We start from the raw sequence: 21980 nt of genomic DNA, 5'->3' as shown, positions 1-21980 counted from the left end.
AACCCTAGCAACAGTACGCACAGGGTCAGACTGGGACACTAAGGGCCCACCAGGAAAGTTTCAGCCTGGGCGCCCCCCCTCCCCATACACACACACACACGGCACAGGATCGCACACACCCCCAACCTCCACCCCCACGGCACAGCATCGCCCCACATTTTGAGCTCACATACGCATGTACTCCAAAAATGTAACACTATATAAATACATCATTTGGTAGGACATTAGATTATGGTAGGGAATAGATTGTGAGCACTTCTGAGGACAGTCCAGGGACACGCGCGCAGCGCCGCAGCAAAAAAAGAGTGGGTGTCACCATGCACTGGAACATGAGAGTGGTTGTGATGGGTCATTGGCAGATCCAAAAATACACAAAATAACAAAAAAAATACACAAAATAAGTAGCAGTGCTATTGACAGAGTGGCTCTGACCAGATAAACTTAAGATAAAATAATCACGTAATAAAAATATTAAGTAGTTACACTCCTCCATAAAATAATTAAGTAGCCAGGTGCCTTACAATGAACAAAATAAATAGCCAGGTGCGTCAAAATAAAATAATTTAGTAGCCAAAATGGGCCCTGTATACATAAATTAAGTAGTGGCTACTTAATTTATGTATACAGGGCGTTCCCCAGAAAACAGAATTAAGTAGCCATGTGCCGATATATATCAGTATTAGGTAGCCAGCCAGAGGCGCCTCTAGAGACCAGATGATAAGTTAATTGCCTAGAGTGGCAGATTTATTTAGGGGCGCTTTGAGGGGGAAAAAAGTTTATTTTTCCTGTCCTTAGAGATTGAAAACTAAGGGAACGGAAAGAAAAAGTTGTAATGAAAGCCTCTGCTGCTAAGCCTCAAATAAGGAATCTACAAACCTTTTGTCTGCAACACTTTGTATGACATTCCCTAATATAAGTGTTATCTAGGGATCTGGAGTGTGTCTGTGTGACCCCTGTCCCGTGAGGATGGTGTCTTAGTGTGCATTCCAGAACAGACTGGCCAGAGGGGGAAGGGGGAGGTTTCTCCCCAGGCTGCTGGTACAGTGTATAAGGCAATGTGAAGCACTAGGCTGGCTGAGGGAAATAAAAGTACAATTTGACGGCAAGCTGGTAAATGTACACAGCATGATGCAGAAGAGAGGCTTGCCTCCTACAGTGTCCTAAGAAAAAAACTCTGTCTGCTCTCTCACCATTGTAAAGACTGCATGTGGACAGCTAGATAAGGTATTACACAGGTTGAAAAGATTTAGACAGTCCCTAGACTCCAGGAGGGCTGCTTTCTGACTTGTGTTAGAGACTGGCAGGGACAGGAGTCACATTACAGGCAAGTAGCCTCTGTGTGATGTGAGACTGCAATACAGATAAGCTCTCTGCACCATCTCAGGCTATTCTCAGTCTCTCTCCACTCCTCCTCTCTCCCTCATTCACCTTTGTTTCCCCTCTTCCCCTAGTGCTGGCTGTCTTCTTGTCTTAAAGGAAAGCTAAATAAAAGTGATTTTCCTCCTCTCTCTGGATAGTGTAATGGTTAAGGGCTCTGCCTCTGGCACAGGCAACCTATATTCAAATCTCTGCTTCTTCCTACTCAGTAAGCCAGCACCTATTCAGTAGGAGACCTTGGGCAAGACTCTCTAACACTGCTACTAGCTATTGAACAAGTCAGCACTTTGAGTCTGCCAGGAGAAAAGTAATTATAAATGTTCCTTGTTACTCTCTACTTTGCCCCCCCAATCTTACCCTTACAATTGAATCACCCAATCTTGTTATTAGTAACCCTAGCCTATAGCTGTCATTACATGCATTCATTTTTACAGACAGATTCTTTCAAAATGATCGAATCTGGTGATTATCAACCATCACATCGATCAGAATTTTAATCAATCCATGGCAAAAATGTAAAGTACAATCAAACAGTACATTTTTACAATTGGACACAGTGGTATAGTGGCGGTAGATAGGCGGCTCGTAGTATTGCACTGAACCACTTCTGGTGAAATGCTGTCGCATTGTGAGTATTTTCATGGAGACGGCGGGGGGGGGGGGGGGTGTTAGGGGGGGTGGCGCCACAGGTTTCCTTGCCTGGAGTGACAAAATGGCCAGAGGCGCCCCTGGAGCCAGCTATAAGTGTCCCCTGCATAGGTAGTTAGATATAGGTGTCCCTAGTTTAGGTAGCCAGGTCTATAGGTATGCCCGGTTTAGTTAGCCAGGTCTATAGGTGTCCTCACTTATTATAACGTGTGCATTCCGCAACTGACCACTGTAAATCCAGCCTAAGCCATTTACAGTAACTACTTAAAGAGGAACTGTCGCGAAAATCTTAAAATTTAAAACACATTACTAATATAACACTAATACTTAATACTAATAAGAAGTACATTTCTCTCAGAGTAAAATGAGCCATAAATTTCTTATCTCCTATGTTGCTGTCACTTACAGTAGGTATTAGAAATCTGACATTACCGACAGGTTTTGGGCTAGTCCATCTCTTCATGGGGGATTCTCAGCATGGCCTTTATTCTTTATAAAGACACTAGTAGACCTAAGCCCGATTAAAAACGGGCTCTAGATCTGTGTTTCTCGGGGCACGCGCATGCACGCCCCGCACACCCGGCCGCCCGCTGACCCGCCACACACCCGGCCGACCGCTCAACCACCGCCGCGCACGACCACCGCTTTCTACTACTTACTGTAAGTGACAGCAACATAGGAGAAAAGTCATTTATGGCTCATTTTACTCTGGAAGAAATGTACTTCTTATTTGTGTTTTTTTTTCAAATTTTAGGATTTTCGTGACAGTTCCTCTTTAAGGACGTCGCTAATTAAAATCTACGCCCTGCTTTGATGCTGATCTGGCTGGTGGTAGGGCATAGATTTCAACTCACCGAGGCCATGAGTTGAATAGGGGATTGTTTGTAAATGTATGTCCACAGTTATCATGCTATGTAGTGGCAAGGTAAGCCAAATTTGACCCGGATGATCTCAAAACATCATCTACCAGTAGTTTAAACCTAAAAATCCTCTGACTGTAGTATAGGAATATACCCAAACATGCACTGGAATATTTGTCAGACTTTGGGGGGACTTAAAACCCCAGCTAGCCAATACATAGATGAATCCAGCTGAAATGTGTAGGAGCCTCCCAGGTTTCTAGCACCCACAGAGACAGTAGAGTAATGCATACACAAAGTGACCCCAATGTCTCTAATCTTCCCTGGCCGGCAGATCCCAATACAAGGAAAGTACCATTTTTTAACAAGAGAAAATAAAGATGGAGTTTATTCTTGGGAACCAGAGGTGAGATACAAATGGAGGCTGACATTTATTTCTAGTGTAAACCATGTGTAGGAAAACTCAAGAAGCATGTGATCAGTTTGGATAGGTGATAGATAAGCAACTCTGACATGCTAGTAATGATCATTGCTAGCAGGATGTGATTACAGCAAATCAGAGCTTTGCAAATCTATCAGCAGATCAAACAAGTCACATGCTTCTCCATGGGTTACCCTATATAACCATCACTATTTATTTCCTTTTAAGCATGCAGGTCAGATGTTTCGGACAAAAATCTGACAAGATTAGCTCCATGCTTGTTTGAGGTGTGTGATTCAGACACTACTGCCCAGAAAGATCAGCAGGACTGCCAGGCAACTGGTATTGTTTAAAACAGGGGTCCCCAAATGTTTTGGGTCGAGGGCCGGGTCAACATACTTCAGACTGCTGGGGGGCTGGAGCATACATAAAATGATAAAGAAGTCTTTGCGGGCCAGACAGTGAAGGATACCCAGGTGAGAACCTGCAGTCCAAGTGGACAAAAGTGTCACCTGATGTGGAATTTGATTGAAAACCAGCGAATTACTGCTTTCTGGCTTCATTCTATATGTGGACCACCAATATTTAAAGATGTAGCTGACCGCATTTATAATACATTTTGTGTGTGGGGGGCCAGTAAAAAAGCCGTAGGGGGCCACATTCGGCCCGCGGGCCTTAGTTTGAGGACCACTAGTTTAAAAGATGTATGTCTCTCACCTCAGGTTCCTTTTATCTTTTAAGCACCTCCTCTCCATTTTATTGATGGAGAAGAGCAGTGACATTTTCTTTTTTAACTTGTATAAAGTAATTTTTGCAGATGGAACAAGAGATTCTGCATTACAGTCCTTATCTTACCTGAGTTTAACAGAGGTGCCTGGCTCTTCTACTGACCACATATGCTATTGCTCCGTTATTGCCTGATGAAGGGGGATCAAACCTGCGATACGTGTTGCATATTTGGAGTTCATAAATAAAATATATTGACTGTCTTTACTACAGTTGTTGTGTGTCTACTTGGAGGAGGTAAGTCCACCACTACCTCCTCTATTTACCAAGAATTTGGTTTATAAGCTCATTTAGCTTCCTTTTATCCTTTTGGCGCCTCTGTTCTCCTGCATAATATTGAGTCCACCCTGGGTGGAGGGTTGAACCTCCTTTTTCTCAACTTCAGAGAGCGACCTCTTATTCCTGAGCGGGGTCAGGAAAATCTTCCCACCTGCCTTTACAGTGGTTGCCTAATGGTAACCCTGGTTTGTATTAATATTTACTATATCTAGTAACCATTTACCAGTACATATTACACTATTGGGGCTCTTGGTGTTCCTTGTTTTTACCTGAGTTTATAATCATGTAGCTCACTCAAACGGTTTTGCCCATCAAATGAAAGCTAACAATCTCGCTGGGGGGGGGGGGGGGTAGGGATTTGGGGGGAATCGGAGCTACATTGGTACAAAACAGTTTGCTCAAACCAACCAATCAGAATTCTTGATCTGAACATTTGCTCCACTTTTGAACCTGCTGTGCTTCAATTTTCCTTGCATTGGTTTTTGACAGATCTACCCCTCTGCGTGCAATGACAAGCCGATCTTATACGCTCCCGCCATCGCCTCTAGCTGTGCCTTTCCTCTGTCATGGCAGTGGCAAAGTCACAGGAAGAGTATCCTACTAAAATTATAAATGGGAAAGTTCGGATGTTTGGATGTTTGTTACTCGGTCACGCAAAAACGGCTGATCGGATTTGAATGAAATTTGGCACACACATAGTACATTACCTGGAATAAAGTATAGGATAATTTTTACTCCCATAGCCAAAAAGGGGGCGGAGACAAGTACAAATTTCACTGGAAAATGTAAACTGCAGCCATTCTTACGCTGTTAATGGCAGGGTTCTCAAACTTTGCACAGTTGGTCACTGGGTAACTGGGATTAATATTCAGAAAAGTGGGTGGAGCCTATAAAAGCCAATCAAAATCCACCTATTTATTTTCAAGGGCAATATTTACATCGCTGCCATTCTTGCACTGTTATTGGCACAAGCCTCAAACCTGGTACAGTTGATGAATGGGTGACTGGGGTTCAAATTCAGTAAAAGGGGTGGAGCCACAAACAGCCAATCAGATTTGTTTCATTCCAATGCAAATTACTGATGCCAAACACCGCAAAGCTCACAAACTTGGTAATTGAGTAATTGATTAATTGTGTGTTAGGAAAGTGGGCACAGCCAACACCAGCCAAATACATAAGTGGGCAACGTGGGGTCATAAGTGGGCGGAGACAAATACAAATTGTACTGGGAAAATGTAAACAACAGCCATTCTTACACTGTTAATGCTAGGGTTCTCAAACTTTGCACAGTTGGTAACTGGGATTAATATTCAGAAAAGTGAGTGGAGCCTAAAAAAGCCAATCAAAAATTACCTATTGATTTTTCAGGGGAATATTTAATTGCTGCCATTCTTGCACTGTTAATGGCACAAGCCTCAAACCTGGTACAGTTGATCATTGGGTGACTGGGGTTTAAATTGATAAAAGGGGGTGGAGCCACAAACAGCTAATCTGATTTGTTTCATTTGAATGCAGGTTATTGATGCCAAAGACTGCAAAGCTCACAAACTTGGTCATTGAGTAATTGATTAATTGTGTGTTAGGGTTAGGAAAAGTGGTCGGAGCCAACACCGGCCAAATACATACCCGGGCAATGCCGGGCCACCAGCTAGTATATATATAGCCAAATACATAATCAGACAATATTGGGTCATCAGTGGGTGGAGAAAAATACAAATTTCATTGGGAAAATGTAAACTGCAGCCATTCTTACACTGTTAATGGTAGGGTTCTCAAACTTTGCACAGTTGGTCACTGGGTGACTGGGATTAATATTCAGAAAAGTGGGTGGAGCCTGCAAAAGCCAATCAAAATTCACCTATTGATTTTTAAGGGGAATATGTAATTGCTGCCATTCTTGCACAGTTAATGGCACAAGCCTTAAACCTGGTACAGTTGGTCATTGGGTGACTGGGGTTCAAATTCAGAAAAAGGGGTGGAGCCACAAACAACTAATCAAGTTTGCTTAATCTCAATGCAAATTATTGATGCCAAAGACCGCAAAACTCACAAACTTGGTCATTGAGTAATTTTGTGTTAGGGTTAGAAAAAGTGGGCGGAGCCAACACCAGCCAAATACATACCCAAACAATGTCAGGACATCAGTGGGCGGAGAAAAATACAAATTTAATTGGGAAATGTAAACTGCAGCCATTCTAACACTGTCAATGGTAGGGTTCTCAAACTTTGCACAGTTGGTTACTGGGATTAATATTCAGAAAAGTGGGTGAAGCCTACAAAAGCCAATCAAAACCCACCTATTGATTTTTAAGGGGAATATTTAATTGCTGCCATTCTTGCACTGTTAATGGCACAAGCATCTTGCACTTTAATCACCTGTACCTGGTACAGTCATTGGGTGATTGGGGTTCAATTTCAGAAAAGGGGTGGAGCCACATCCAATCAGATTTATTTTATTTCAATGCAAATTACTGATGCCAAAGACTGCAAAGCTCACAAACTTGGTCATTAAGTAATTGAGTAATTGTGTTTTAGGGTTAGGAAAAGTGGGCGAAGCCAACACCAGCCAAATACATAACCGGGCAACGCCGGGCCACCAGCTAGTATATATATATATTTATTTTTTTTTACTTGAAGCAAGAGAGCTTTTTACTCAAAAGAACAATGTGATTTGGTAATTCTGACTTGTGCCCTGTTGTGTTAGATTTTAAATTTGACTATGAATCTCCTTTTAATTGGACCTGAACTCTTGCAGAGGACAGAAGGAAAACATAGTGAAATGCACCCTGTATATACTTAGGTTGTTTAGCCCGTCTAATTTCCCCTCCCCTCACAAGTTGTACTTTGATCCCTCAGCTCTGTCAGCTGTCTGCCATGGCAGAGAGGCTAATTTGGAAGCACAGCATGTTAACAATATGTATGCTTCCATTAAAGCAGGAAGTAGATACACTGCAGTTTGTATTGCAGGATTTGTATCAGCTGCAACAACAACAAAAAATCTTTAAAGGTTATTCAGCTGTTGCTTATCTTTTAGAGCAGAGTGGAAGTTCTGAGTTCAGTCCGCTTTAATAAATACATGCACCAGTATGAAAACTCACAGCTGTGCATTGTTGCAGTGACACTATATGGCAGGGGTCTCAAACTCGCGGCCCGCGGGCCATTTGCGGCCCTCGATACAATATTTTGTGGCCCGTGCCGGCAAAAGCTTCCTTATAGTTTGCTTCAGTGCTCCCAAGTAATCCGCCGCATCCCCGCCGCTCAACGAGGGCTGCAGAGCCCCCAAATCACCCGCGGGGCAATCCGCCGGCATTTCTTGGAAGGGGCAGAGCTTTCAGCTTCAGCTCTGCCCCTCCTGACGTCAATCGCCGCACGGATTGCCGCCTCTCCCCACCCCTCTCTGTTAAGGAAAAGTGCGAGGAGCGGGAAGAGGCGGCGATGCGCCGCGATTGACATCAGGAGGGGCAGAGCTGAAGCTGAAAGCTCTGTCCCTTCCCTCTGTCCCCCCTTGGGCTATTTGGGGGCTCTGCAGCCCTCGTTTTGCGGCGGGGACACGGCGGATTACTTGTAATGGGAGCACTGAAGCGAACTATAAGTTAAAATAGGCAAAATAGTTTGTTTCAGTGTGAATTTGATTTTGAAATAAAAATCAATGCAAGGGGGGGGGGAGGTGAACGGCGGGAGCTGCTGATTGTGAAAGCCCTTATGCGGCCCAGCCTCATCCTGACTTTGCCTCCTGTGGCCCCCAGGTAAATTGAGTTTGAGACCCCTGCTATATGGTAATATTTGGTTTGGACATTTCCACTGATCTAAAGGAGTACTTCAAGAACCTGAGATGCACAGCAATAATGTATTATGGGTACTATTTACAAAGTGTATTATGATTAACATAGATTTACATAGGAAATTGACTTTACATAAGAAAATATGGAGCCTGTATTCACAGCAGAAGTCTGGGCTTCATTGGAACAGGAAGGAAATGACTCTATCAAAAAAAAGAAAGAAAGAAAACAGAAATAAAGTCTGATTGAGGTCCTAATCCTTTACTGCATTAATTAAAGAATGAAATAAATCAAAGAGAATAAATATCTGATGCTGGAGTGTAAGAGACAAAGATGGAGGCTTAAAGGGACTCCGAGCACAAAAAAAAAAAGAAAGTTGTACTCACCATGGGCTTTCTCCAGCCCAGTGCTGGTCGGGAGGTCCCACGCCGGCGTCCTGGCTCCTCTCCTTCTCCCCGCTCCGGAATGGCTGGCAGGCCGCAGCCCGGGCGACACTCTCCCGAGTGTCGGGCTTCTTCTTCCGCATATGACGCGGATTACGTCACACGCCGGCCGCCTCGCGTCATCATGGCGGCCGGCGTGAAAGTACTGCGCATGCGCGTTTGCGCATGCGCAGTACTTTCACGCCGGCCGCCATGATGACGCGAGGCGGCCGGCGTGTGACGTAATCCGCGTCATATGCGGAAGAAGAAGCCCGACACTCGGGAGAGTGTCGCCCGGGCTGCGGCCTGCCAGCCATTCCGGAGCGGGGAGAAGGAGAGGAGCCAGGACGCCGGCGTGGGACCTCCCGACCAGCACTGGGCTGGAGAAAGCCCATGGTGAGTACAACTTTCTTTTTTTTTTTGAGCTCGGAGTCCCTTTAAAGTAACTCTGCTATAGTGCTGTTATAGAGACTGTGGGACGGATGATTTCATGGAGCTAATTGCTCATGCGGGAGTTTGGGAGTCTTATGTACGTGCAACTGTGTACTGTTGCTATGACTACAATTAAATTAAATTTGAACTTACTATCAAGAAAAAAAAAATCTTAGCTTACTGGAAACTGGCATGGAAATGAAATTTAAAAACAAAAATAAAATTACAATTTAAAACACTTGAAAATGTCTATTTTTATTGGGGGTAAGGTGAGGTAAGATCATATTCTCTGTTGAGTTTTTATTTCTGTCCGTACCCCACCTAAGGTTTTTCTTCTCTCTTTAAGTTCAGTTACCTCAACAGGACATGAAGAGAAATCTCTATAACAAAAACACAGAAAGCAATAAAAACAATATTAATAATAAAAAAGCAATAAGTTCATGTATCTATTTCTGTCTGTTCTCATCAGTTCCGTTACTTCAATACAATGTAAGAGAACAGATCTTCCCAGCAGTGACAAAGACAAAACTAAAAACCTGACTGATACGCTATTCTCACCCATTTCTATCAATGGCTAAAATAAGATTTTTTTTTATTAGTGGGTTTTTACTTAAATCTAAGAATAGTGATTATAGTTATGGAAGGATTACACCAACTCCCATCTACAGGCGGTCCTCTACTTACCTACAGAGTTTGTTCCACAAGCCTACTTGTAAATTGAATTTGTTTATTTGAAAGTTGAGCTCTGGGTAAAATGTGGTGAAACATGGATAAATGATTTACTTTCGACTGTGGATTTAGACATATAGTATAAACTATGTTTTTTGGTTGTTTTCAATGTGCTATGAAAGGGAACATGAAGTGAGAAAGATACGGAGGCTGACATATTAAATGTTTAAAACAATACAAATTGCCAATGCCTGGCTGTCTTGCTGATCCTCGGCCTCTAATACTTATTCATAGACCCTGAAGAAGCATGCCGATCAGATGTTTCTGCCAAGATTAACTACATAATCAAGTGTGTAATTCAGACATTACTGCAACCAAAGAGATCAGCAGGACTGCCAGGCAACTAGTATTGTTTAATAAGAAATAAATATGGCAGCCTCCTTATGCTTCTTGCTTCAGTGTTCTAAACTATAACAGTTCATACAAAACTGTAACATTTAACAACAAAAATGTTTGACTTTGTCTGCCTACTGTAGTGACTGCAACATAGGAGATAAGTAATTTATAGCTCAATTTGCTCTGGAAGAAATGTACTTCTCATTTGTATGTGTTTACATGTATTTTACATTTTACGATTTTTGCAATAGTGGTCCTTTAATGATAATGATTTAATCATTATTTGTATGAATGATTAGAAATTATCGTTTGGGTCCACTAACGCATAAAAATCTCCTAACCAACCCATTCAGATTGATGGGATCGATCCGAAAATTCGTAAACGATCGCTCGCCAAATTGCATCATTAATGACCACCTTGGTGCCTGATAGCGGTACAATTTTTCCTTCAGATGTGATTTGAACAATTGAAACTAATCGGAAGGCATTTATCGATTATTCCCATTAACGGAATGATTTTAGAAGGTTTCGCATCCCGATTTGATCATAAAATACAACTTTCAGATCCTATTTTTTTCTTTTCCAATCGTCCAAAGAATTGTTTCACATCGATTTATGCCACAAAGGGCGCAGCTTTCTATACAATTCGATCATAAAAAATCACATCGAAAGATCAAATCTAAAGGAAAAATTGGACCGTTAACAGGCACCTATTATTAAGCACCTCTTTATAGATTGATTCATGTATCTACTACCGATCTATCCATCGATCTATCTGCCATTATCTGTTGCAGAAGATGCCAGCGCTATATAAATACGAAATAATAATTATCATCTATGTAATCTATATACCATGTTGATGAGTGCTACAGATTGATCAGTATTTGCATCCCCTTCTGAAAGGCTGAAGATGATCTCACACAGAGAGTTGGGAGAGTAACGCTATGGAAGCACAGAGCTACATACATCCTATATCCGGGTAGTGAAGGTCATGCTCTGCACCTGCTTCTCTCCAGCCCCCTGCATAGCAGAGCCCTCTCCTCCGGCTGCCCGCGGCTGACCCCGACTCACAGGAAGTGGATCGCCTCGCAGCTCCTACACCTGCTGATGCACCTTGAAGCCCGTGGGGGCGTGGCCACACGATACCCCACCCAGCAAAAAGCAATTCTCGCCCACTTTTAGCGGTCACTTATGGAGGGGGCAGGAGCGTCTCCCTGTGCCTGATTGGCGAGGGGGCGTGGTGACCCGGCGGCCAGTGACGTCAGAGCAGCTCCTGCAGTGTGAATGAATGTTGCAGGCTGGGGTGTGCGCGGCAGTCAGGCTGGGAAGTGCTGCAGACCCGGCGGCCGGAGAGCAGCAGCAGCAGCCCCCCCATGCCTGCTCCCCCTTCACAGACCCCCAGCAGAGCAGCCTGCCGCCTCCTGCACCCCTCTCCTGCTTCTCCTGCTCGGACAATGATGCAAAGCTCAGCTCTCGCCGCAGACACTTCAGTCAAGGGGCTTCCAGAGATCCTCGGGCTGCCAGTGCAACGTAAGGCTTTTTATTATCCTCCCATTGATTTAATAATAAAGAGATGTGGCAGGATGGAGGGCCGGGATGGTGCAGCAGGGAGGGTGATGTACAGCAATGGGACATGATGCCATGCAGTCTTCCCAAGTCTCTTCCTCCACCTAGCTATGCTGTGTGTGGCCCACTGATGTCTCTATGGCTGGGAGGGTCACAGCATGGACATGGCAGGGGGCACAGAGGGCAAGTGGCAGCGACCGGGCATATGCCCCACATTATTTCTCTGCTACTGTAAATTATGGGTGAAGGTCTCTCTACTCTCCACCTGCCCGTCCATGAAGTTCACTGCAAACTTTTCCTGTCACCTCTCACCTGCTGCTTCCTCATGCCAGTCCTCCTGCTCCACCCTGAGCTGCCCCAAAATGCCAGTCCTCCTGCTCCACCCTGACCTGCCCCAAATGCTAGACCTCCTGCTCCATCCTGAGCTGCCCCATTTTACCAGTCTTCCTGCTCCATCCTGACCTGCCCCATATTGCCAATCCTCCTGCTCCATCCTGAGCTGCCCATAATGCCAGTCCTCCTGCTCCATCCCGAGCTGTCCCATTTTGCCAGTCTTCCTACTCCATCCTGAACTGCCCCATAATGCCAGTCCTCCTGCTCCATCCCGAGCTGCCCATAATGCCAGTCATCCTGCTCCATGCTGAGCTGCCCACAATGCCAGTCCTCCTGCTCCAACCTGAGCTGCCCCATAATGCCAGTCCTCCTGCTCCATCCCGAGCTGTCCCATTTTGGCAGTCTTCCTACTCCATCCTAAACTGCCCCATAATGCCAGTCCTCCTGCTTCATGCTGGGCTGTCCCATCGTGCCAGTCCTCCTGCATCATAATGTCAGTCCTCCTTCTCCATCTTGAGCTGCCCCATAATGCCAGTCCTGCTGCTCCATCCTGAGCTGCCCATAATGCCAGTCCCTCCTGCTCCCTCCTGAGCTGCCCCATAATGCTAGTCCTCCTGCCCCATAATGCCAGTCCTCCTGTTCCATCCTGAACTGCCCCATAATGCCAGTCCTGCTGCTTCATCCTGAACTGCCCCATAATGCCAGTCCTCCTGCTCTGTCTTAAACTGCTCCATAATTCCAGTCCTCCTGTTCCCTCCTGAGCTGCCCCATAATGCCACTCCTGCTGCTCCATCCTGAACTGACCCATAATGCCAGTCCTTCTGCTCCATCCTGTGCTGCCCATAGTGCCAGTCCTCCTGCTCCATCCTCAGTTGCCCCATAATGCCAGTCCTCCTGCTCTATTCTTAGCTTCCCCATAATGCTGGTCCCTCCTGCTCCATCCCCAGCTGCCCCATAATGCCAGTCCTCCTACTCCGTCCTCAGCTGTGCCATAATGCTAGTCCTGCTGCTCCATCCTGTGCTGCCCATAATGCCAATCCTCCTGCCCCATAATGCCAGTCCCTCTTGCTCCATCCTGAGCTGCCCCAAAATGCCAGTTCTGTCTGCTGTTTCTAATGTATGTCATCATAGCCTTTGATAATGTGCTTTATCCGATTTGATGAATTGTTTTCGTAGAGGGTTGTTATTATTATTAGTGTGTGATTGTCTGACTGGCGGTGTTAAGTGGTCGTTACAATTTCTGAACATAATGAATGGAGTGGCCCATAGGTCACAACTAGGCATTGTGCTCAAAGGGAGTGAAGAGGTTAAGTGAAGGTGTTGACACTAAAGTCTATGGTCTTTCAAAGCATAACATGTGGCTGTAATTGAATTCTGCCCATTTGTACCTTGCAGGCTCACGGCAGCCGGATTAAATAGGAGCATCATTTAGGAATAAGAGCTGTATTGAGCAATCTTCGGATGGTTTTTCATGTTGATGTTTATTTTGTTGTTTGGGTATTTAGTCTGGTCTAGTCTTGTCACTACTAGCGGTAGTTCCAGATAGACGTCCACACTGCAGACTACAATTCCCATCATCTCACCTGCTTGTTAGGGAATGCAGTGTATGGTGGAGGTTGTAGTTGTGTTAGATCTGGGCTATAGAGGACAGTGTGTGTTTACACTGGATGAGAGACCATAGCAAAATATTTAATTGTTTGTAATATTCCTTCGCTTCTTCTCTTTCTGCTATTTATATACTTTTTTTTTGCAAGGTTTAATAATTTCCACTATGGTTGATATATAATAATCACAAATGGTTTTTTTTTCCAATGTGGTGGATGAAGATTATTTTTTCATTAGTACATATCATATGTAATAATTACAACACTCTCTCTGTTTATTATTATTGTTACTACTACTCCAGCAATTATTATTACTACTCCTCCCACCATTATTCAGTTTTGTAACGTTAGTGACATTTTATTGCACTGCTATTGCATTATTATTTTGCATTGACAGTGTTTACATTATACCGTATTTTGTGTCAAAAACATAACAATATTTGAATGTTTATTTGTCACTGTATGTTGAACCAAAGAATACTCATATTTTTAATTTGCTTGCTAAAAGAAACTAATTGTAAAACGAGAAATGTACGAATTGTACCCCCTGGTCCCCCCCCCCTCCCCCAGCCCAAGCCCCGGTTTAATCATACTATTGGGGGGGGGGGGGAGCCTGGTCCCCTCCTCTGGTGTGAGCAGTGATTATGGATGGGGAGCCCCGTATTCGTGGGGGTCCTGGAGACAGTCCCCTCCTCTGGTGTGAGCAGTGATGATGGATGATCGGGGAGCCCCTATTTGTGGGGGGTCCGAGGGCCTGGTCCCCTCCTCTGGTGTAAGCAGTGATGTTGGATGGGGTGCCCCCTGTTTGTGGGGGGCTCGGGAGTGTGGTCCCCTCCTCTGGTGTGAGCAGTGATGATGGATGAGGATTGTGGAGGTTTCGGGTGGAAATGAGTTTCTTGGAGTGCAATGATTATATTCTCAGCTATATCCGTAGAGATGATGCCGGGGTGAGGAGGATGGGGCTGGCCTCATATATCATGACATATCCCTGTCTACTCGGATGAATTTATACAGAAGAATCAGCCTACTCTTCCCTCCAGTAAATCTACAGTCCCACATTCATAAACTTGTTATACCCCCATGCAACGTGCGTTCACCTGCCTGACCTGGGGGCCAAATCGGATTATTCACTATTCTTTCACCTGACTTCTTCATAGTTCTGAGCTCTGTATTTAATGACATAGTGACTATACTGGCTCGGGCTTTTTTCTCGGTTTAGCTCGGTTGAATTAAACATTGTACATATTTTGTTTTTTGTTTTTTTGTGTTACGTTTAAAGGGGTTATCGTATTTTTCATACAGTTTATTTCATGTGTTTTTATTCTACAGTCAATAACAACCAACAACAAAACAACGGTACGCCAGTATAAAAGAGATAGATAGATAGATAGATAGATAGATAGATAGATAGATAGATAGATAGATAGATAGATAGATAGATAGAAGACAGGAAGAGTAAAAAAAAATGGAAATTACCTTTCTCATGCGCTTTCCTAATGTCTGGAATAAAAAAAAAACAATAAACAAAAAAGAGAGGTATTTTGTTTTAAATTTTAAACTACTCTTACCTTATATCTTACTTTATATTTATCTACATGTCTACATAAAATGATGTGTAGCGACTTGTGGTGTGACCCAGAGCGATACAGGGATATGAGATGGAGAGTTATTTTAGTGCCGATCGGAATTTAAAGCAATTATGAACTGGCGCAAACGAGTTGTCATTTCAAATTTCTCTCATATACCTTCTCTCTCTCTCTCTCTCTCTCTCTCTCTCTCTCTCTCTCTACATCTCTCTCTCTCTACATCTCTCTCTCTCTCTCTCTCTCTACATCTCTCTCTCTCTCCATCTCTCTCTCTCTCTCTCTCTCTCTCTCTCTACATCTCTCTCTTTCTCTCGCTCTCTCTCTACACCTCTCTCTCTCTGGGCTATATGCAATTCACCTTTTCACCTGACTTTTCTCCTGGGTGATATTTTTAAACTTGTCAATAAATTGCCTTTTAAGCCACCAGAAAGCAAGAAAATACTCAAAATAATTTTGATAGTACTATTTCACCATCTTTTTGGTACTTTTTTAGTTGAAAATTGCTGAAAAGATATTTTAAATCAGAGATAAAAAAAATGATCTCCTGGGAGAAAAGTCTGGTGAAAAAGTGAATTGCATATGGCCCTCTCTCTCTCTCTCTCTCCATCTCTCTCTCTCTCTCTCTCTCTACATCTCTCTCTCTCTCTCTCTCTCTCTCTCTCTACATCTCTCTCTCAAAATGCCAGAGAGCTGATATTTTCCTGGGGACTTGCTTAACAGCATTCCGAGGGATTGTCCTGTACATGAAAGACTTAATATTCCGGTTATAAAATCAGCGTTAATATTCCTGGGCGCTCAGACCTGCCTCGCCAGCAGCTATGATGAATAGGCAGGACACTGTGGAGTCATATATTTACTCACATCATACCCCCAATAGCCCCTGCGCCGTGCCTGGACTGCTCCACAGCCACTAAAATGCGAGGGGCCGTGTATGTATATATATATATATATATATATATATATATATATATATATATATATATATATATATATATATATATATATATATATATATATATATATATGCTCATACATCAGTGCTTGCGACATGCCAGATGCTTTTAAGTTTATTAATTATATTATCTGTACGGAGGATTGACTGATGTTCCTTATCTTCTAAAGTATGTCTAATTTAGTCATTTACCTAATTATTATCCATTCATATGTGTAATTGTTAGTTAGCCCATTAATCGATCTCTTTCTTGATGCAATCAATAGCGTGGCCATTACCTTCCCTATTCATTAATATTTCTGTGTTGTCTGTTTACTAAATGCTGCTATTTATCCAATGCCTTCTGCATTGTGTGTCTGTGCTGGAAAGCCGGCAATTTCATTTCCGCGTCTCATCTAACTAATCAGGAGATATTTTTTTTCTTCTGTTTATACATATATTATATTTATCACTGGTCCCTCCTTCCATCAATCCATCATCCGGAAATACAATTCACAATAATATCTGCCCTGTCTATCCATGTAATCCCCAATAATATCTAATTCTCAATAATGTCTGCTCTATCTATCATCTATCTATCTATCATCTATTATCTATCTATCTATCTATCTATCTATCTATCTATCTATCTATCTATCTATCTATCTATCTATCTATCTATCTATCTATTCCTCAATAATGTCTGCTCTATCTAGCATCTATGTATCTATCTAATCCTCAATAATATCTGCCCTTTCTATCCAGGTAATCCCCAATAATATCTAATTCCCAATAATGTCTGCTCTATCTATCTATCTATCTATCTATCTATCTATCCAGTGGCGTAGCTAAGGAGCGGTGGGCTCCGATGCAAGTTTTACAATGGGGCCCCCCCAAGCACTCTACACGTAACAATTGATACGGCACACCAAAACCTGCCAATGGCAACTACAGTGTCAGAGGTGCAAGAAAAGGATGGGAAACAGTTTGTTAAGGATTACCACTATTCAAAGTATCTATCGAAGTTATTATTATGAGCACAGGACCAATAGAGAGCTAATACTGTAGTTGAGGGGGGGCCCTTCGGGGCCCCTCTGGCCCAAGGGCCCCGATGCGGTCGCTACCTCTGCAACCCCTATTGCTACGCCCCTGTATCTATCTATCTATATATCTATATATCTATATATCTATCTATCTAATCCTCAATAATATCTGCCCTTTCTATCCATGTAATCCCCAATAACGTCTGCTCTATCTATCTATCTATCTATCTATCCATCCATCATCCGGAAATACAATTCACAATAATATCTGCCCTGTCTATCCATGTAATCCCCAATAATATCTAATTCCCAATAATGTCTATCTATCTATCTATCTAATCCTCAATAATATCTGCCCTTTCTATCCATGTAATACCCAATAATATCTAATTCCCAATACTGTCTGATCTATCTATCTATCTATCTATCTATCTATCTATCTATCTATCTAATCCTCAATAATATGTGCCCTTTCTATCTATCCAATTCCCAATAATAATATCATCTATCTATCTATCTATCTATCCATCCATCTTGAATCATCTATACATCTCTATCTATCTATTATAATTATTCTCTCCTGCATGTAAATATACAACCTATCTATCTATCTATCTATCTATCTATCTATCTATCTATCTATCTATCTATCTATCTATCGATCAATCAATTCTCAATAATATTTATCTATCTATGTATCTATCTTGTATCATCTGGCTATACATCTACCTATACATCTCTATCTATATAATTACGCTCTCCTGTATGTAAATATACAACTAGCTAATCTATGAATCTATCTCAGTCATTTCCCTGTCAGTGTATCTCCATGTAGAGGTAGTACGAGACACACACACACTTATATGAAGTATACAAGCAATGTGAGTCTTTGTTCGGATTTGCAGCATGGTCCCCTCTCTGTGTTGCTGATAGTAGGAGTAGATATCAGGCATTGCCAGGGACCTGTGATCCCCGGGAGATCCATCACTGGCACACATTGTGCATAAAGTGCAGGATAAACAGCGTCCTCTCTGCATAAGGGAGCCAGTATTGCTGTGTGTAGTGAGTGCCATGTGCCTCTCCTCTCTGCACTCACTGGCGAGGGAGGGACTGCACGGAATAGCCATTATTTATATGAAATGCTAATCTGTGTAGTGAGTGAGTGCGGGACCCCGGGAATGGCAGCAGCGTTACTAGCAGGTGCATCAGATGAGAGGCACACAGTGTTGCAGTATAATATACAACACGGCTTATTCTATATCTATCTATCTATCTATCTATCTATCTATCTATCTATCTATCTATCTCTAATCTATCTATCTAATCTATCTATCATTCCTTTATTTTCCTTGTCCTCTGCCTCAGTACTTTTATATCCCAATACAATCTGCACACCCATCAGGGATTCCCTCTTGTCTATTTTTTATACAGTATATTGGATATAACATAATACTGTGTATATACTTCTCATAGTGTTTGTATATACTGTGTACGACGCTGCGGAAGATGTCGGCGCTATATAAATACTAAATAATAATAATAAAATAGTTGTTCAAATGAGCGAATGTAATTTTGCCTTCTAGAGGGCTCTTTGGTCCCCTTTAGCCTTTATTACCATGAGCTATCTGGGCTTTTCTGGAATAGGTGAAGGAAAGTAAAGGAAGAAAGGACAGGCAGTCTGACTGACAAATAGACAAGATGGGTACAAAGACTGGTATAGATAGCACACATCTATATATACTTACTCTCTCTCTCTCTCTCTCTCTCTCTCTCTCTCTCTCTCTCTCTCTCTCTCTCTTTCTCTCCATAGAAGAGATAGAGGAAAGAGCAGCCAGTCGTGCTGGTCCCCCGTCCTGTACCGCAGCTGGGACACAGTAGCACATTGGACAGCTGTGTGTAGTGTACACTATACAATATGCTTGTCAGACATGTACAGTATTTATAAAGCGATATTTATATTCGGCCATTTTCCCACACAAGTCAGAGATTGATGGATCTTCTCCGGCTCTCTGACAGTCTCTAAATCTCACATCAGTCCGAGTAATTAGTTGATTGTATTATCTATTCCAGAGCCGTGTTCTCAGGCACAGACATGCAGGCAGAGTGTCCCGTGTCACCAGCCACTTATCATGTAACATATACTGCTAGAGACTATACAGCCCAGCACTCCTGGATTCAGCACGCTGGACAGCGGCCACAGCCAGGGCTGCAAGGATGGGGCTGCTCATTATAGGGGGCCATATGCAGACTGGAAGAGAGGGAGATCGAGACCGACTACAGCTCTTTTTCATATATAGACTGGAAGAGGGAGAGACGAAGGGGGGGGGGGGGGGGGGGGGTTGGGAGATGAGAATGCATGCAGGCCAGGCAGAGTGTCCCGTGTCACCAGCCACTCATGTAAAATATACAGGAGACTATACAGCCCACACACTCCTGCATTCAGCACGCTGGACAGCGGCTACAGCCAGGGCTGCAAGGATGGGGCTGCTCATTATAGGGAACCACATATAAACTGCAAGAGAGAGAGAGAGAGGCACAGACATGCAGCCAGAGTGTCCCGTGTCACCAGCCACTTATCATGTAACATATACTGCAGCCTATACAGCCCACACACTCCGGCATTCAGCACACTGGATAGCGGCCGGCTACAGCCAGGGCTGCTGCTATATAACCAAACCTCTGTCTAGCCTGCAGGGAGGGGGCTGCTCCTCATAGGGGACCATATACAGACTGGCAGAGAGCGAGAGAGGCTTAGATAGGCAGGGGGAGAGAGAGAGAAAGAGAGAAAGAGAGAAAGAGATGATAGACAGATAGATAGGGAGATAGATAGAGTAGATGAAGATAGGCAGGCAGATATAGGTTTATGGATGGGTAGATGAATACATACATGCATATATACCTACATACATACACACATACCTACCTACATGCATGCGTACATAGAGTAGATAGACAGCTTGATTCTTTACTAGATAGGCAGGCAGGCAAGTATAGGTGGATGGATAGATAGATACATACATAATACATACATACATACATACATACGTAGATAGAATAGATATGTATATGCTTCGGCTATGTTTTGAACTCTTTATACATAGAAAGTTGATTTTGGGGGTTTATAAAATGAATCAGCGTACAAACAGACGAGATGTGTACAAAACTTGGCTCATTATCTTCGGCCCTCAGCATTCTGCAGCGTCACTAAACATTGCTGGAGATCAGCTATATTCTAAGGTCTGGCTCAGTAATCGATATTTGCATGGTCTGAAATATAATTTTATGACACCGTATTTAAGATATGATTTACGTTGCTGCCTTACACGAGCACAGTAAAGATTAATGCACGCTGTGTCCCCGCATGCTGTTCATTATTTTATCAACTCTGTCGGCTGGAGGAGGGATGACTGGCTGGCGATGGGACCCCCATGAAATCCTGTAAATAGAATAACTCACGCGATACAGCAAATATGTGTGTCATAAAATCAGTAACTGAGAATCAGGCAGCCCGAATGTTTGTTTTTTAGAATGTTTGGTTTTTGTTTGTTTTGTTTATTTGTTTGTTGTACATTGCACGATCTACACGAGTGAGGGCTTTATCCCAATATGTAGGTGTTAAATTCGAAATGATCTTCTGAATATACATTTTTTAATACATTTAATAGACCATTAAAAAGCCCAAGCACTGCTTATTACCCGCCATGGCAACAGTTTCAGATTTGTTTTCACGCTGTATACCGGTACCATAAAATACAGCTCAATACTGAATGTAAACAGCTTTACATTATTTCAACCAATGTCATCATTTCCATAAATGCTTTCTTGTGGACTGTGACGTAGACTGTGGCAGAGACACACTCTAATTACATCATCCTCTATTTTAGTTAGGTAAGGCTATTTATCGTTTAAAAATAATAACAACAATTATATATATATATATATATATATATATATATATATATATATATATATATATATATATATATATATATATATATATATCTCGTTTAGTCTCAATTAATAAAAATGATATAGTACATTCTTTGTTAACTTATGTTTCCGGAACAGGGTATGTACCGAGACACAAGTTTTTACAGTGAGCACGATGCCGCGTATACTACAATATACTACAATCAGGTACGCGGTAATAATATGCTTTCAGAAAATGATAGGTGATTATGTAATAATGTCACGCAGCGTAGTAATAGTGACAAGAAATAGCAATTAGGAATTATTTAGAAAAAAACAGAAAATGAAAGAGAACATTTTATGCACTCTGGAGCTGATGCCTGCTGTTGCCAACAGAATCGTGATTGATAAACTTTCTATCAATTCCAGACCGCTTATTGACTGAAAGCTTGACTGAGAAAATTTTGGCAGATCAAATGGCTACTAGTCGATGGATTGGTGATTGTATGTCCATAGTCATAGATGGTACAGTCTTGATTGGACAATCTTACCATACACATTAATTTTTACCCAATGTTCCAACATGACTGATTTCTTAAAGAAATCTATTCATAGGGAATTGACTACTGACACACACACAGCACATAGATTTTTAAAAGATGATGCAGTGCAATGCTATGGCATGCAGTTCTTTCTCTGCTCTTGCTCCCTACTTCAACCTACAGTTTCCATCCTGTCTGATCTGCATTTTTAATTTATTAATGTCAAAATTGATTGAAATTTGATTAATCGAACATTTAAAGTAAAATCTGACATTTAAAGTAATCAATGTACATGTGGTTTGATCAGAGTGATCAAATCTGAATAGAGCTGATTGAAAAAACCTTAAAGGATACCGGAGGGGACATGTGACATGATGAGATAGACATGGGTATGTAC

General features: G+C 42.5%; 1 protein-coding gene across 2 annotated transcripts in view; it reads left to right on the top strand.

Annotated features, from left to right (window-relative positions):
• The first annotated feature begins 11361 nt into the window (after positions 1-11361).
• LHX4 (LIM homeobox 4) overlaps positions 11362-21980 on the top strand; it is a 114893-nt gene continuing 104274 nt past the window's right edge. For both annotated transcript variants that reach the window (XR_011021993.1, XM_068239715.1), the window contains exon 1: positions 11362-11599. Coding sequence is in view for 1 of the 2 variants with exons in the window: in XM_068239715.1 (XP_068095816.1) it covers positions 11443-11599 (157 nt within the window). In the remaining variant the exon portion in view is untranslated. The remainder of the gene's footprint in view (positions 11600-21980) is intronic.

Source organism: Hyperolius riggenbachi, chromosome 6 (genome assembly GCF_040937935.1).
Source record: "Hyperolius riggenbachi isolate aHypRig1 chromosome 6, aHypRig1.pri, whole genome shotgun sequence".
Classification (NCBI taxonomy): Eukaryota; Metazoa; Chordata; class Amphibia; order Anura; family Hyperoliidae; genus Hyperolius; species Hyperolius riggenbachi.
Note: the sequence above shows the minus strand (reverse complement) of the source record. Positions and strands in the feature narration are given on the sequence as shown.